The sequence below is a fragment of the Pseudorca crassidens genome, chromosome 1 (genome assembly GCF_039906515.1).
Source record: "Pseudorca crassidens isolate mPseCra1 chromosome 1, mPseCra1.hap1, whole genome shotgun sequence".
Classification (NCBI taxonomy): Eukaryota; Metazoa; Chordata; class Mammalia; order Artiodactyla; family Delphinidae; genus Pseudorca; species Pseudorca crassidens.
This window is the reverse complement of record NC_090296.1, coordinates 198,040,246-198,057,366: the sequence shown is the minus strand read 5'-3', so window position 1 is coordinate 198,057,366 and position 17,121 is coordinate 198,040,246. Positions and strand designations below refer to the sequence as shown.

The 17,121-nt window shown below is 41.8% G+C and overlaps 1 protein-coding gene across 5 annotated transcripts in view; it reads right to left on the bottom strand.

Annotated features, from left to right (window-relative positions):
* The window catches only part of MPP7 (MAGUK p55 scaffold protein 7), a 249,485-nt gene that overhangs the window by 10,943 nt on the left and 221,421 nt on the right, over positions 1-17,121 (bottom strand). For 4 of the 5 annotated variants that reach the window (XM_067705699.1, XM_067705690.1, XM_067705708.1 and 1 more), the window contains one exon: positions 11,152-11,232. The exons of the other annotated variant lie outside the window; for it this stretch is intronic. In XM_067705699.1, coding sequence (XP_067561800.1) covers positions 11,152-11,232 — 81 coding nt within the window. The remainder of the gene's footprint in view (positions 1-11,151; positions 11,233-17,121) is intronic. 5 annotated transcript variants of the gene reach the window in all.

The window sequence follows — 17,121 nt, the reverse complement described above, 5'->3', positions numbered from 1 at the left end:
GCAAAAGCTAAGAGAATTCAGCACAACCAAACGAGTTTTACAACACATGCTAAAGGAACTTCTCTAGGCAGGAAACACAAGAGAAGAAAAGGACCTACAATAATAATCCCAAAACAATTAAGAAAATGGGAATAGGAACATACATATCAATAATTACCTTAAATGTAAATGGATTAAATGCTCCAACCAAAAGACACAGACTGGATGAATGGATACAAAAACAAGACCCGTACATATGCTGTCTACAAGAGACCCACATCAGACCTAGGGACACATACAGACTGAAAGTGAGGGGATGGAAAAAGATACTCCATGCAAATAGAAATCAAAAGAACACTGGAGTAGCAATTCTCATATCAGACAAAATAGACTTGAAAGCAAAGACTATTACAAGAGACAAAGAAGGACACTATATAATGATAAAGGGATCAAGCCAAGAAGAAGATATAACAATTGTAAATATTTATGAACCCAAGATAGGAGCACCTCAATACACAAGGCAAATACTAACAGCCAAAAAAGGGGAAATCGACAGTCACACAATCATACTATGAGACTTTTAACACACCACTTTCACCAATGGACAGATCATCCAAAATGAAAATAAATAAGGAAACACAGCTTGAAATGATACATTAAACAAGATGGGCTTAACTGATATTTAAAGGACATTCCATCCAAAACCAACAGAATACACATTCTTCTCAAGTGCTCATGGAACATTCTCCAGGATAGATCACATCTTGGGTCACAAATCAAGCCTTGGTGAATTTAAGAAAATTGAAATTGTATCAAGTATCTTTTCCGACCACAACGCTATGAGACTAGATATGAATTACAGGAAAAAATCTGTAAGAAATACAAACACATGGAGGCAAAATAACACATTACTTAATAACCAAGAGATTACTGAAGAAATCAAAGAGGAAATCAAAAAATACCTAGAAACAAATGACAATGAAAACACAACGACCCAAAACCTACGGGATGCAGCAAAAGCAGTTCTAAGAGGGAAGTTTATAGCAATACAATCCTACCTTAAGAAACAGGAAACATGTAGAATAAACAACCTAACCTTGCACCTAAAGCAATTAGAGAAAGAAGAACAAAAAACCCCCAAAGTTAGCAGAAGGAAAGAAATCATAAAGATCAGATCAGAAAGAAATGAAAAAGAAATGAAGGAAACGATAGCAAAGATCAATAAAACTAAAAGCTGGTTCTTTGAGAAGAATAAAATTGATAAACCATTAGCCAGACTCATCAAGAAAAAATGGGAGAAGACTCAATTCAATAGAATTAGAAATGAAAAAGGAGAAGTAACAACTGACACTCCAGAAACACAAAAGATCATGAGAGATTACTACAAGCAACTCTATACCAATAAAATGGACAACCTGGAAGAAATGGACAAATTCTTAGAAATGCACAACCTGGCAAGACTGAATCAGGAAGAAATAGAAAATATGAACAGACCAATCACAAGCACTGAAATTGAAACTGTGATTAAAATCTTCCAAAAAACAAAAGCCCAGGACCAGCTGGCTTCACAGGTGAATTCTACCAAACATTTAGAGAAGAGCTAACACCTATCCTTCTCAAACTCTTCCAAAATATAGCTAGGGAGGAACACTCTCAAACTCATTCTACGAGGCCACCATCACCCTGATACCAAAACCAGACAAGGATGTCACAAAGAAAGAAAACTACAGGCCAATATCACTGATGAACATAGATGCAAAAATCCTCAACAAAATACTAGCAAACAGAATCCAACAGCACATTAAAAGGATCGTACACCACAATCAAGTGGGGTTATCCCAGGATTGCATGGATTCTGCAATACATGCAAATCAGTCAACGGGATACACCATATTAACAAACTGAAGGGGAAAAAGCATATGATCATCTCAATAGATGCAGAGAACGCTTTCGACAAAATTCAACACCCATTTATGATAAAAACCCTGCAGAAAGTACGCACAGAGGAACTTTCCTCAACATAATAAAGGCCATATATGACAAACCCACAGTCAACATCGTCCTCAATGGTGAAAAACTGAAACCATTTCCCCTAAGATCAGGAACAAGACAAGGTTGCCCACTCTCACCACTCTTATTCAACATAGTTTTGGAAGTTTTAGCCATAGCAATCAGAGAAGAAAAGGAAATAAAAGGAATCCAAATTGGACAAGAAGTAAAGCTGTCACTGTTCGCAGATGACATGATACTATACATAGAGAATCCTAAAGATGCTACCAGAAAACTACTAGAGCTAATCAATGAATTTGGTAAAGTAGCAGGAAACAAAATTAATGCACAGAAATCTCTGGCATTCCTATACACTAATGATGAAAAATCCGAAACTGAAATCAAGGAAACACTCCCATTTATCACTGAAACAAAAAGAATAAAATATCTGGGAATAAATGTACCTAAGGAGACAAAAGACCTGTATACAGAAAATTATAAGACACTGATGAAAGAAATGAAAGATGATACAAATAGATGGAGAGATATACCATGTTCTTGCACTGAAAGAATCAACATTGTGAAAATGACTCTACTACCCAAAGCAATCTACAGATTCAATGCAATCCCTATCAAACTACCACTGGCATTTTTCACAGAACTAGAACAAAAAATTTCATAATTTGTATGGAAACACAAAAGACCCCGAATAGCCAAATCAATCTTCAGAACGAAAAACGGAGCTGGAGGAATCAGGCTCCCTGACTTCAGGCTATACTACAAAGCTACAGTAATCAAGACAGTATGGTACTGGCACAAAAAGAGAAAGATAGATCAATGGAACAGGATAGAAAGCCCAGAGATAAACCCACGCACATATGGTCACCTTATCTTTGATAAAGGAGGCAGGAATGTACAGTGGAGAAAGGACAGCCTGTTCAGTAAGTGGTCCTGGGAAAACTGGAGAGGTACATGTAAAAGTATGAGATCAGAACCATCCCTAACACCATAGACAAAAATAAACTCAAAATGGACTAAAGACCTAAATGTAAGGCCAGAAACTATCAAACTGTTAGAGGAAAACATAGCCAGAACACTCTATGACATAAATGACAGCAAGATCCTGTTTGACCCACCTCCTAGAGAAATGGAAATAAAAACAAAAATAAACAAATGGGACCTAATGAAACTTCAAAGCTTTTGCACAGCAAAGGAAACCATAAACAAGACCAAGAGACAACCCTCAGAATGGGAGCAAATATTTGCAAATGAAGCAACTGACAAAGGATTAATCTCCAAAATATACAAGCAGCTCATGCAGCTCAATATCAAACAAACAGCCCAATCCAAAAATGGGCAGAAGACCTAAACAGACATTTCTCCAAAGAAGATACACAGATTGCCAACAAACACATGAAAGGACGCTCAACATAACTAATCATTAGAGAAATGCAAATCAAAACTGCAATGAGGTATCACCTCATACCAGTCAGAATGGCCATCATCAAAAAATCTACAAACAATAAATGCTGGAGAGGGTGTGAAGAAAAGGGAAGCCTCTTGCACTGTTGGTGGGAATGTTACTTGATAGAGCCGCTACGGAGAACAGTATGGAGGTTCCTTAAAAAACTGAAAATAGAATTACCGTATGACCCAGCAATCCCACTAGTGGGTATATACCCTGAGAAAACCATAATTCAAAAAGAGACATGTACCACAATGTTCACTGCAGCTCTATTTACAATAGCCAGGACATTAGGAAGCAACCTAAGTGTCCACCGACAGATCAATGGATAAAGAAGATGTGGCACAGATATAGAATGGAATATTACTCAGCCATAAAAAGATACGAAATTGAGTTATTTGTAGTGAGGTGGATGGACCTAGAGTCTGTCATACAGAGTGAAGTAAGTCAGAAAGAGAAAAACAAATACCGTATCCTAACACATATATGGAATCTAAAAAAAAAAAAAAAAAAGGTTCTGAAGAACCTAGGGGCAGGACAGGAATAAAGAAGTAGCCATAGAGAATGGACTTGAGGACATGGGCGGGGGAAGGGTAAGCTGGGGTGAAGTGATAGAATGGCATGGACATATATACACTACCAAATGTAAAACAGGTAGCTGGTGAGAAGCAGCCGCATAGCACAGGGAGATCAGCTCGGTGCTTTGTGACCACCTAGAGGGGTGGGATAGGCAGGGTGGGAGGGAGGCTCAAGAGGGAGGGGATATGGGGATATACGTATACGTATAGCTGATTCACTTTGTTATACAGCAGAAACTAACACACCAGTGTAGAGCAATTATATTCCAATAAAGATGTTAAAAAAAAAAAGAAAAAGAGATCAGACTTGTGATTATCAGAAGTGGTGGGAGGGTTTGGAGGTAGGTAGGGGGGCAGGATGAAGGTGGTCAAAAGGGACTAACTTCCAGTTATAAAATAAGTAAGTATTGGGCATGTAATGTACACCATGATGATTATACGTAACACTGATGCACTGTATATATGAAAGTTGCTAACAGAATGGATCCTAAAATTTCTCATCACAAGGAAAAAAACTTTTCTTTCTCTGTCTTTTGTTTTTGGTATCTATATGAGATGATTCTATAACTCAACTTACGTTGGTGATCACTGTGCAATATATGTAAGTGAACACCTTATGCTGTACACCTTAAACTTACAGTGTTATATATCAGTTATATCTCAATAAAACTGAAAAACAAAAAATATAATTTTAACAGAAAAAGAATTAACAAAATAGAAAAAAAGACAATAAAGAAAAACGAACAAAATTTTAAAATCTAATTACACTGATCAAGAAAAAAAGAGAAAATCACCTATATAAAGAATGAAAAAGGGGTTATTACCACAGAGCCTCTGGATATTAAAAAGGATAAGAGAATATTATGTTCTATTTAATGCCAACATATTTGATAGTTTAGATGAAATGGACAAATTTCCTGAAAAATACAATGAATCAAAATTGAAATAAGAGGAGACAAAAAATCTAAACATCCCTGCATCTATTACATAAATCAAATTTACTTTTAAAAACCTTCCCCAAAAGAAAGCTTCAGGCCTAGATGACAGATGATGCCTATCAATCAGTCAAGGATGAAATAACACTAATCTTACATGAACATTTTTTGCAGGTAGGAGGAGGAATCATTGCTTAAATTCATTTTATGATATTAGTACAATCATAATAGCAAAATCTAACACATTAGAAAATAAGATTATAGACAAATATGCATCATATTTAGGCACAAGACTCCTTAACAATTTTAGCAAGTCAAATTCTATTTGTGTATATATATATATAGAAAGATTCCGGATTATAAGAAAGGTTGTCTTAACATCTGAAAGTCAATGGAATTCACCCTATTAACAGAATGAAAGATAAGACACAATCATTTCAATATATGCAGGAAAAGAATTAGAAAAAAATTCAACACCCATCTGTGATAAAAGGTCTTGGCAAACAAAGGTCATCAATGAGTCAACATCACACTTAATGGTAATAGACTGAATTTCTCCTGAGGTCAGGAACACGGCAAGTCTGCTAAACAATAACACAACAAGATAACCTGAAATGGATCAAGACCCAAATGTAAAACCTAAAACTATAAAACTTGTAGGAGAAACAGGAGGATGTCTTTGTGAACTTGAGATAGTAAAGAATTTTTAGATAGAACATAAAAGAAAATATATGTGATAATTTAGACTTTGTCAAAATTAAAAATTTTGCTTTTTGAACAACACCATGAAGAACTAACAAGGCAAGCCACACAGACTGGAAGAAAACATCTGTAACCCATTTATCAGATAAAGAACACTTTCAGAATATACAAAGACCTCTCAAAAGTCAGTAACAGCCCAAATGATAACATCACAGTCACGAGTTAAATGCAAATTGAAGTACAATGCGACATCACTACACACGTTGCACTGACAAAAACTTAAGACCGACTATACCAAGAGTCGACAAGGACATGGAGCAACTGGGTCTTATATACACTGCTAGTCAGTTGTAAAAGGGCATAACCACTCTGGAAAACAGTTTCTTAAAAAATTGAACCTACAGTTACCATATGACTCAGCCATTCTACCTCTACTTATTTACCCAGGAGAAACAAATCAATACGTCCATCAAAAGACTTGACTACAATGCCCATAGTGGGTTTACTTGTAATAGTCAAAAATGTGGGGAAACCCCCAAGTATCCATCAACAGGTGACTGGATGGATAGACAAACTGTGGTATTTCCACGCAGCAGACTACTCGGCAATTCAAAGGGATGAATTACTGATCTATGAAACAACACGGGTGAATCTCAAACTCATCAAGGTGAGTGAAATAAGCCAGGTGAAAAAGAAAAGAATGGAGGAACGTACTGTGTAATTCTATTCATAAGAAATGCTAGATATTCAAACTAATCTTACAGTGACAGAATGCAGATCAGTGGTTGCCTGGGGACAGGGGTGGAAGGATGGATTACAAAGGGCCCAGGGACGTTTTCTGAGATGGAAATTTCATTATGTTGACTGTGGTGATGATTTCGCGTGTGTGTATATAGGTGATCTAATTGTACATTTTACATATGTGCAGTTTATTTATTTTAATTATATCTCAATAATGCTATAAAAGGAAAAATAAGGGAAGTGGGGAAAAAAGTAACCGAACACAAAAAGGAATAGATTTATAAAACCAAATGAGTTTAAATTACATTCAAAATTTAAATTCCCTGCTATTTAGTTAGCAAGCGTATTTTAACACAACGCTCAGAGCTGCTGGAGGGGCATCAAGAGGTGGTGCTGTCCTTTACAGAAGGTCACTTGCTTTGCTGAACAGCATGGAATACTGATAAATTTAATTCTACCATAAAAGCTGAGAATGAATTTCACAGCAGAAAAACAGACTCTATTAAAGTGTACATAACATAATATGCACCCAAGAATATACATGATACTAAAGTTAGTGCAAGACCCTCCTTCGGAGCTTAGGGCTGATATTCATTTATTACTTCATTGTTATTGTCGTTGCTGGTATTCCTTTAGCAAATAGCAGGCTTAAGAAAAATGTCCTGCTGACAATCAAAACCGAGGATTTCGTGTGCAGTAATCTGTCTCTCATGAACTGAGAAAAGATTGAATAAAACTATTCAATTTTAGGGCTTCCCTGGTGGCACAGTGGTTGGGAGTCCGCCTGCCGATGCAGGGGAAGCGGGTTCGTGCCCCGGTCCAGGAATATCCCACATGCCGCGGAGCGGCTGGGCCCGTGAGCCATGGCCGCTGAGCCTGCGCGTCCGGAGCCTGTGCTCCGCAACGGGAGAGGCCACAGCAGTGAGAGGCCCGCGTACCGCAAAACAACAAAAAAACAAAAAAACAAAAACAAAAAAACCCACAAACTATTCAATTTTAATGGCAGAACACTGAAAATCTGGAACACACAGTTTAAGGATTACTGCACGGACACATGGAATCCCCTTGGGAGGGTTAAAAATATTATTAGACCCAGATCAAGTGAATAAGACATTTATGACACTGCTAAACACAGTTACAAGGTAACACATCTACAACCAAATTGCGTATCATGATCAACCTGAACTATCCAGGTCTGATGTGGTTTTACCGGTGAAGAATTTACTGCCTAACTGTAACGAGGCACCATAGGAATCTCATACGCTCGTTAACGTGAGCAATCCTGAATCAGAGGTCAGAAAACGCTTACGAGAAGGAATTAGAAGGCAAAGATGGGCATCAAACCACAACACAGGCCACTACCTCGCCATGACTCACTGTTTAAGTGCCATGTTTATCGGTTAAAAGAAACATCAAACAAACATGAAATGAACTCCACTGTCTTCCTGTGCTCCCAACAAAACCCCAGAATAACCACCATGGTGAGAGGAGAAGAAAAAAAAAAAGTTTTAACTGGTCCCCTAACTTGCAATATACATACATATTTTTAGAAATCTCAACAGAGATATCCTATCTACAAAGAAGTGTTCTAGAGCATGAGGCCTTTGAAACCTCTGACAACACGTAACCGTAACATATACCTTCATGGGAAACCACAGAGAGTGCTTAACAGGTGTGGCTGGCTGCGAGAGCACCCGCATTCCAGACTATACACACTCTGGAATCCATCAAGTATTTGATATCCACTCTAACAACGCTTTGTTAACTTTTAATTTACTGAAAAAGCCTTTTGAAAGACTATGTTAATAGCCATATAGACTTGTTATGATAAACTGGGGCCTTAAAACAATGTTGATGCTGCTTATCAAGGATGAAATTTCCCACACAGAAGCATCTTTAGGCAGAAATCAGGGGCTCTGACCACTTTCTTTAAAAGCAACCTGGCATGTTTAATATGGCTATGTGGATCATTTTAAAAGTTCATATAGGTTGTTCATCCATTTTAGCACGAAAGAAATAGCATTTACCTAATTTAGCATCCCTTCAAAAAGTTTTTTTTTTTAATTGAAATAATCATAGATTCACAATAAGTTGCAAAAATAGCACATAGAGGCCTCATGTAACCATCACTCAGCTTCTTCCAAGGGTAACACCTTCCATAACTATAGTACATATCAAAACCAGGACATTAACTAAATCAACAATTAACTTAACTACCAAGTGTTTCTTTTTTATGTTTAAAAACCTGCACTGTAATATACAGAGAAGTTCCCATGGAAGCCCGATGAATCTTCACATATCAAATACACCTGTGTAACCAGTACTCTGAAGAAGAAAATTGCCAGGACGCAGAACCCCCTCCAACCCACCTCCTCAAGATTTCTAACAGCACGTATTAGCACTGCCTTTCCTGCATTTATAAAAAGGGCGTCATAAGCGCATTCTCTTTTGCGTCTGTCGACCTCTTTTCGCTCAGCATACTGTTTGTGGGAGTCATGTGTACTTCTGCATGCGGTAGCAGATTATCACTGCATTACAACATCCCTCTGTGTGAATATACCACCATTTGCTTATCCAGTCTACTACTGATGGGCACTGGGGTAGCTTCCAGTTTTGAGCTCTTCTGAGTACCGTTTCTATGCATGTCTGAGTACATATTGTATGCGTTTCTGGGAGGAGTGTCCTAGGAGCGGAGCGGCTGGGTCACAGGGTATTGGATTTGCTCAGCCTCAACAGATCCGTAGTTTTCCAAAGTGGCTGAATTACTCTGCTTCCCCACCCCAGCAATGTGCGAGAGTTCCACTGCTCCAAATCTTTTCCATTTACCCCTTCTGGTGGATATCTGGTACATTTTTTGGAACAGAGAATTTAAACATCAAACAGAACACCGGTGGTATAATCAAGGCAATAATTTTTCTCCAGATGATCACGACTCTACCTAAAAGTCTTTTACAAAACAAAGCAATCTAAAATTCCAAAACTGCTCTTAAAATATCTTCTTAATTAATTAAATCATCCTCATTTGATGCTATGGCTGTATTTCTCACACATGACTGACACAGTGAATCACCTGGGATACGTGCTATAAATACAGATTTTCAGGAATTCTGTCAGGTCTCCAGAAGGAGAATCTCTTTGGAAAGGCCTTGTAATCTTTTCATAAGAACCTCAGGAGACTCTTATTATCAGGCAAGTATGGAAAACACTGCGTTCTGGGGATCTTTTGACATTAACACCTGTTTAAAAAGGAAAATTACTCCTTTAGGGATTTCTTTGGAGAGTCTCAGCCCCAGAACATTTCTGGATGTTGTTAACTTCTATAACAACTTCAGATGCAAACAGTATTTTAATAGTTGGATTAACTGAGTCCAAAGTGCCCTGAGTAATACCAAAATTATCATGGAGGGTTACATTTGATAGGCAGCCTTATTAACCTTTATCCTCTTCAAAAGAAATTAGTTTTTACTACTAATTGGGCTACAGTAAAGAGAATCTGGAGTTGCAAAGGGCTGCGCAGCATTAAATGGTAGGGAGAACGTGAGACCTGGCTTCAAATCCAAGTGCAGCTATTGCCTATGGGACCTCTGAGTCAATCAAGGTATCGTTTCACCTGTTTCCTCCTCTGTGACATGGAGATATTGCCCATCTTACACCGTTGTTGGGAGGGCAAAATAAGACAGATAAGGGCAATGAAGACACAGTAGGAAATTAATTGGTTTTTTTTCCTTTCTAATCTGTTTTCCATCTTCTAGGTTTCTTCTGTAGTTGCTCACCTGTAAGCTTAACAGTTGTTTTGTAAAATGTTCTAATGACTTGTATATTGCAATTCAGCTTTTGTGAGAGAAGTACATAATTAAAGTAGAAATAAAAAGAAACTGTTTAATTCCATATTTCCAGTTTCCTTTACTTTCATCTCTGTTGGTAGAAACCAGCAGCCCTATAACTTACGGCTGAAAATGATTACAAACAATAACTTGGAAAAATGCAGTAACAAGGCGTAACAAGGTAACAGAAAACTATAATTTTAAAATAAAGTTCAACTAGTCCAAAACTAGAGAACATTGCTAAGGGCATTATACAATCGACTTTTTTTTAAACATTACTAAAACCACTTAAAAAGCCAACATTTAATCTAGTCTTTTAGATGGTTCCCTAACATCAGCCTATTAAGTAGTCAAATGGCATTTATTCTGGGTGTCAAAATGCTTCCAGGATCACATTTCACTTGTAAGAATGCCTGTGAAAACCACTTTTATAAAAATAGACCTAATTCTGTATACTGAAAAGAAGCCTACCACATTTGGATGTATGGCCATGAAAAATTACTATTGCCAATTACTACAATATGAAAAGTAATTAAGAAACGTTTATAAGAAGCCTCCTTCACTCTCTGCAGTTTGGCCCTTCTAATCTTAAAGCTCACTGAAAACTCTGGAAATTGAAGAAGCAGAATAAACTTCTACTGAGCAGAAAACTTGTAAGTAATAATTTGATGTCATACCTGTATTAAAATCCACCATAAAAAATGCGAGTAGGGAAGCTGAAAGCAACAAACACCTTGCCAGTGATCTGTGTCATCTGGGGCAAACCCCTTAACTCTTGTGCCTCAGCTTCCTCCTCTGTAAAATGTGGACACTGTCACTCCCTACGCCCCAGGGCTGTGGTGAGGTCTACGTGTGAGTGCTGGCAGCAGGGCTCTGCAGCACACATGCTGTGTATGTGCTGGGCCAGCAGTAATAGCGGCAAACGGCACAGAACTTACGGGGCACCGTCACGCCGTAGTGCTGTGTGTCACTGATCAGCAGCTTTCGTTTCAGTTCATTCAAACCTACCCCTACAGGACCTGAAAAACAGGAAAACAGAAATTCACTCCTGAACAGAACACCATATAAACATTGCTATGATTGACATGATCCGTTAAGACAGACTGAAAACGTGTATCCAACTTCACATGCATCCCAAGTCAACAGATTATCTCTAGTTAAGTTGTACGTAAGAAAAAACTAGGAGTTATTTGCTTGATTTTCTTTATTTTTCCTGGTTTTTTTGTATTTCGCTTTTCTACTTTTTAAATTTAAATACCCATCTTTCCATTAAAAAGATTAGAAATCTTTGTTTTAAATGAAACATTCAAGAGTATCTGAGTACATTAACAGGTAATGGTATCCCGAAGAGCTTAAAAAATAAGTGCACCTAAAAAAAAGGAATTACACAATTTTAAACGTTTTTAGATCCTAATAAAAGAAAATCTTTGAACCTTGATTTTATTTTAGGTGCAAATACCTAATGGTGCATTTTAAACTTGCAAAACCATCAGTGCAACGTCAAGCTCCTCTGAAGCACTGTTTATTCTCAGTTGGTCCTTAAGCCTTTGAAAACTTACACAGACCTGATGTACTTCAATCAGTGTGCACATACTAACACCTGTCGTGAACAAGGCATATAGTAAACGCTGGGAAGATTAAAAGATAAGTGAAGTCCGCCTTCAGAGAAAGTAACTGGGTTGGGAGAGTCACACAAAATGAACAGACTGGGGCCAGAAAACGAAGAGTGGTTTCAAATATGAGTCTGAAATCAAGAGTTAGAAGGGCACAAGCCCCAGACGGCTAGCTTCTCACAGCCCTGCCATCGAGGTCGATCTGGTGACGGTGTCACGCCTTGAGCAGAACGCAAGCCGCAGGGCCAGACTGCCCTCCGTTACATGCCCATCCTCAACACTCCCTCACCTGGCGACACCTGTGCTGTGGTCTGAATGTCTGTGTCCCCCCCCAGATTCACATGTTGGAACCCTAACGCAACGTGATGCTGTTGGAAGCAAAGGTCTCTGGGGGGTTCTGAGGTCACGAGGGTGGAGACCCCATAAACGGGCTTAGTGCTCTTATAGGAGATGTCACAGAGGCCCCTAGCGCCTGGCCATGTGAGGACACAAGGAGAGAAGGGAGCCCTCGCCCCCACTGCTGGCATCCTGAGCTCCGACTTCCAGCCTCCAGAACCGTAAGAAATCAATGTCTGTCGTCTATAAGCCACCTGGGCTGTGATATTTTGCTGGGTTGGCCTGAAAGGACTAAGACACTGGACACGTTCTCGTCCTTGAGCCCTGGCTGGACTTCATTCTAATCCTAAAAGGAACCATGCTCCCTTTCTTGGGCGGAATAATGAAAACCCACGTCTAGTAACTAGCACCGCACCCAGGTATTCAAGGGTTCATTCCCTTGCCTACTTACTCTTCCAGGCTTTGAAAAGCATGGGGTTTTATGCTGGACAATGGAGAACACCCAGGAGGACAGAGCAGAGCGGCTGGGGGTCTGGGTGGGGGCGAGCTGGGAGCAAGACGAAGGGGCCTCCGCCTGCACAAACTGACCTGCCCCCAGCTGGCCACTCGCCAGCGCCGTCCACCTTCCCACACGCGGCTGCGGGGTGCCAGCTCTCTGCCCCAGGACAGTGGTTCTCAAGTCTCTCTCTAAAATGAATACTCTGGGGCTTCCCTGCTGGCGCAGTGGTTGAGAGTCCGCCTGCCGATGCAGGGGACACGGCTTCGTGCCCCGGTCCGGGAAGACCCCACATGCCGCGGAGCGGCTGGGCCCGTGAGCCATGGCCGCTGAGCCTGCGCGTCCGGAGCCTGTGCTCCGCAGCGGGAGAGGCCACAGCAGTGAGGGGCCCGTGTACCCCCTCGCCAAAAAAAAGAAAAAAAAAAAAAAGAATACTCTGTAATATCCCAGTTTTATCCTGAAATGGCATTCACAGCTGATATAACTTGCTAGTGCATATACTTTCTCCCTCCAAATTAATATAACGCCCTAGCTGTAACATATGAAGGATCAAAAAGTAATTTACAATAAAACAATGTGTATTTCGATATGTAAATGCTCGGGCATGACTGGAGAAAATGAAGTCAGATGTCTGCACCTACTTATTCTAAATAAGTCTGGACTTCAGCGTAATAAAAAGACTAGCAGCCATCCTGTACCAGAAAGAACAGGAGATGAAAGCCCAAGGGTACAGGTGAACATCAGAATAAAGTCTAGCAACTCGATGGAAACGCAGATGGGTCTTACTGGAATATGATGAGGAAAGAGGGGAAAAAGCAGCCTTAATAAGGAAACAGGGGTACAACACATCAAGGCTATCAAAGAGCAGAAAATAAAACTTTTACAAAGAACGTGCAGTGTATGCGCAAGTGCAGCGTAAACGTAATTCCCCTGAGATGGGACAGGTGAGTCATCTATGAGTCCCTCAGCGTCTGGCATGACAGTGGGAAGTCGTGTGGGATGCAGGACAGGTTTCTGTTCCATAGAAATGTCAGGTGTACATCCCCGGCGTCCTCAGCCATTTGCATAAAGAAAAGGTGCGCTCACAAAAGTCCACGGTTCTCCGCGGCAGGCGGTCCTGCCCCGTCTGGGACCACTGCTCTCGTCACCTCTGCACCCCAATCCTGCCGTCATCGGGGGCGACTTCAACACCCCTGCAGAGAGCCTACTTCCTCTCTACTTCACTTCAACCACAAACTACGCAAACCCTGACTCTGCCTCACTAGGAGCTATTTCATCACTACAATATTAGATTCAGGCTTCCCCGTGTGAGACCCCGATCCCTGATCATTAGCCCTCCCACTCAGTTATTCCTCCTCTTATCAAAAGGATCGCCAGTGTTTTCTTTCTTTTTGTCTAACAGCCCTTCGGGTCTTCACTTCTTTGGGCTGTGGTATCTCCCACTATCTTGCTAATACCCTCAAAGCTCTTACACGCTGGCCTTTATCACACTTGTCACAGAAACTTCCAGTCCAAGGTCAATCTCATGGCTGCTCTACACGTCTGCGCCTGGACTGAGAAAGCCCGTACAACGGGAGCAGGGATGCACACACTGTGCTCCCCACAGAGCTCAGACCTCTGGGCTCTCCAGCAGTTACCCAGTTTTCCTGATTGGATTTCCCGGGTCACCATGTGGTCACATCCCAACCCTCTAATCTCCTCTCTCCTCACACCTAGAACCTCCTCTCTCCTCACACCTAGAACCTCCCCTCTAATCTAACAATTGTCAACGGCTGTCGATCTTCCCTCCTGAAGATCCTCAGAGTTGCGACGCGCCACTGCCACCGCTGGCACCCGAGCCCGGACACCTCATCTGTGCCCCTCTCCTGAGTCAGCCTCCGAGCAGCTCCCACCCCTCTGTGCAGCAGGCAGCACCGTCTTTCTGAGAACGCCAGCACACGCACTTCCTCAGTCCTCTCCACAGAGCTGCGCGCCTACACCCAGCCGCCAGCTGCAGCCCCTCGTAGGGGGTCTCCTCCCGCGTCTTCACCTCTCCTGCACTCTGTTTCACGCTCCTTCCCATCAGTGCTGGAAATTCACACTGTCTCCCACCTTAAAACAGCCGGAATGACCAAGAAAGCGAAAGGAACACCTTCCTTAACCTTGCACTGTGCACCGCTGTCCCCAGCATCCCGGCCAGGCTCCCGTCACTTCTCACCAGCACCTCCCACTCCTGCACTGGGAAGAGAACCCGACGCGACTCTTTGACAGGTCTGCCCGGCTTGCACGTTGGGAGCTGCGCCTCCCTCCCTAACCTTCATTCTCACCACTCCCACCTTGCACCGCACACCCCGGCTGCGTGAGACCCCTGCGCCCTGTAATGTGGCGGAGTCTTCTCTGTGCTGCTGGGTCCTCGTCACGTGCCGCTCAGCAAAAACACTGCCGTCCTTTCCTGGCTAATTCAGGCTGCGTCTTAGATACGCCCTAGGGATTCTTCCCTGACACTTTAAACGCGGGTCGGGCGCCCAGTGCTTGTGCCCCCTGCCCTTGCGTGTCAGAGGGCCGACTACACTCTGTCATGATCGTCTGCATACTCGTCTTCACCCTCGAACAGACTTGAAAACAGCGATGTCATCTATCTGCTCACCAACTGTTTCCCTAGCTGGCAAACTGGAGGCACTTGTTAGGTTGTTTTATTTATTTAAGTTACGCTCGGTGACTCTGCTGTCATGGAGGTAAAGCTATTTGCCGAATGAACCAAAGGCATGGGAGTTAAAGCAAGAAGCATCTGCACCTAGAATGTCTGGACGCGATGGCTAGAGAACGTGCTCAATGTCGTAACAGGAGTTGGTGGGGCTCACGTTTGAACCTGGCTCCTTGATCTTAAGATCCAGAGAAGCAGAAGGGAAGGGGATGACTTTGGCGCTGGAACAGTGAGCATCAGGGACGGAAATCCACCTGCCTAAACTCAGACAAGGACCGCAGTGCGCTTCAGACGCAGGCTGGGGCCTCCCTGTGAATGGAATCACATCAAGGTAATGCGAGGCTGCAAGATGAGGGGCGGGGGAGTGATAAGCACTGACGGGTTGTCTCCAAAGCGCCAGGCACCAGGCAGGGGCTCCTGTGTCTTATCCACTCTGTAGGGACAAACAAGATCTGAGTAAGTGCTGAAACCTACTCTTTAAAATAAACAGAAAACAAACAAGAAAAACAAGGGGCTTTACAATGCTTTGCAGATGATGCAAACCCAGTTCTATACAAGAAGCAAACAGAACACTACAACTTAAACAGCAGGTCCTGGCCCGCTCCCCACAGAGGCACTGAGGACTACGGGGGATGCGGATTCACTGTCCCTTCAGGAGGTCTGGGCCCTGGAGTACTTCCCAGAGTGTGAGCTAATTTGCTGAGTGAGAGTCTAGCATTTTTTTCTTTCTTCTTCTACCCATGCCAAAAAACCACAGTGATTTATTTTAGCTCTGGAGGAAAAAAGTAGGCATGTTTGAACTAGCGGGGGAAAGTATGCTTTTGCTCACGTGATACCCTTAGACTTGGACTGTTTTCAATTTTAGCCCTTACATAAGCTAACTCTTACCAGGGACCCTGCTTTACCGCAAACCCGCAGACCATGCCAAAGATGTGCAGTGGCAAATACTTTATTTTAAAAATTTCCCCTAGGTTAGGTTATTTGAAGCCATCATCTTCAAGGTGGGATCCTGTCACAAAAAGATTAAAACAGGGACATAATTTTAACCATTCTTCCTACAAAACTGCCGGGCAGACCACTCCACAGCATTTTCCCAGCCAGGCCCTTGGATCAATCCTGCCACCCACACAGGTGAAGTTATAGACTTTTACCTCTTTTAGATCTTGACCTTAAGATCACGTCTTCCATCCACACTCCCGTCCTGTGTCCTTTTTCTACGGTGGGGCCTAAGGTCACAGTTTTAGTTGGCTGGTTTGTTTAGACGACGTACACCGCAGTTGGTTTAGGGATGCACACTGAGTTAGGTCTATTATGTCTCTGTAACGGGACACATTCATCTCCTCTTCAATGTATAAACTTTTACCACAATTGGTGACACACATAAGTATACAAATAAGTTTCTCTAGAGTTTGTTTCCAGCTGTGCTTGTTCATGCTAAAGGGAAGCAGAGACGATAACCTAAACAGCATGTATTTAAATCACAGACAGCAGGCTTTGCAAAAGTAAAGACAGTGATGACACAGTGAGGTCTTTTTATGCAGCAGGCTTGTGTCCCATGGTTTACATACACCATGACTAATCCTCAAAACATCCCTGCCAGAAAGGTATAGCTATCCTCGCTCTACAGATGAGAAAACCAAGACAATGAAAGGGTAATTTTCCCAAGATCGCACATTGGGATTACGGCTTCACTGGTACTCAGAAGCCAGTATGCCTGCATTCCTTCCATTCGATCCATCATCTCATCAAAAGAATGCCGAGGACAGGACACGGGCTCAGG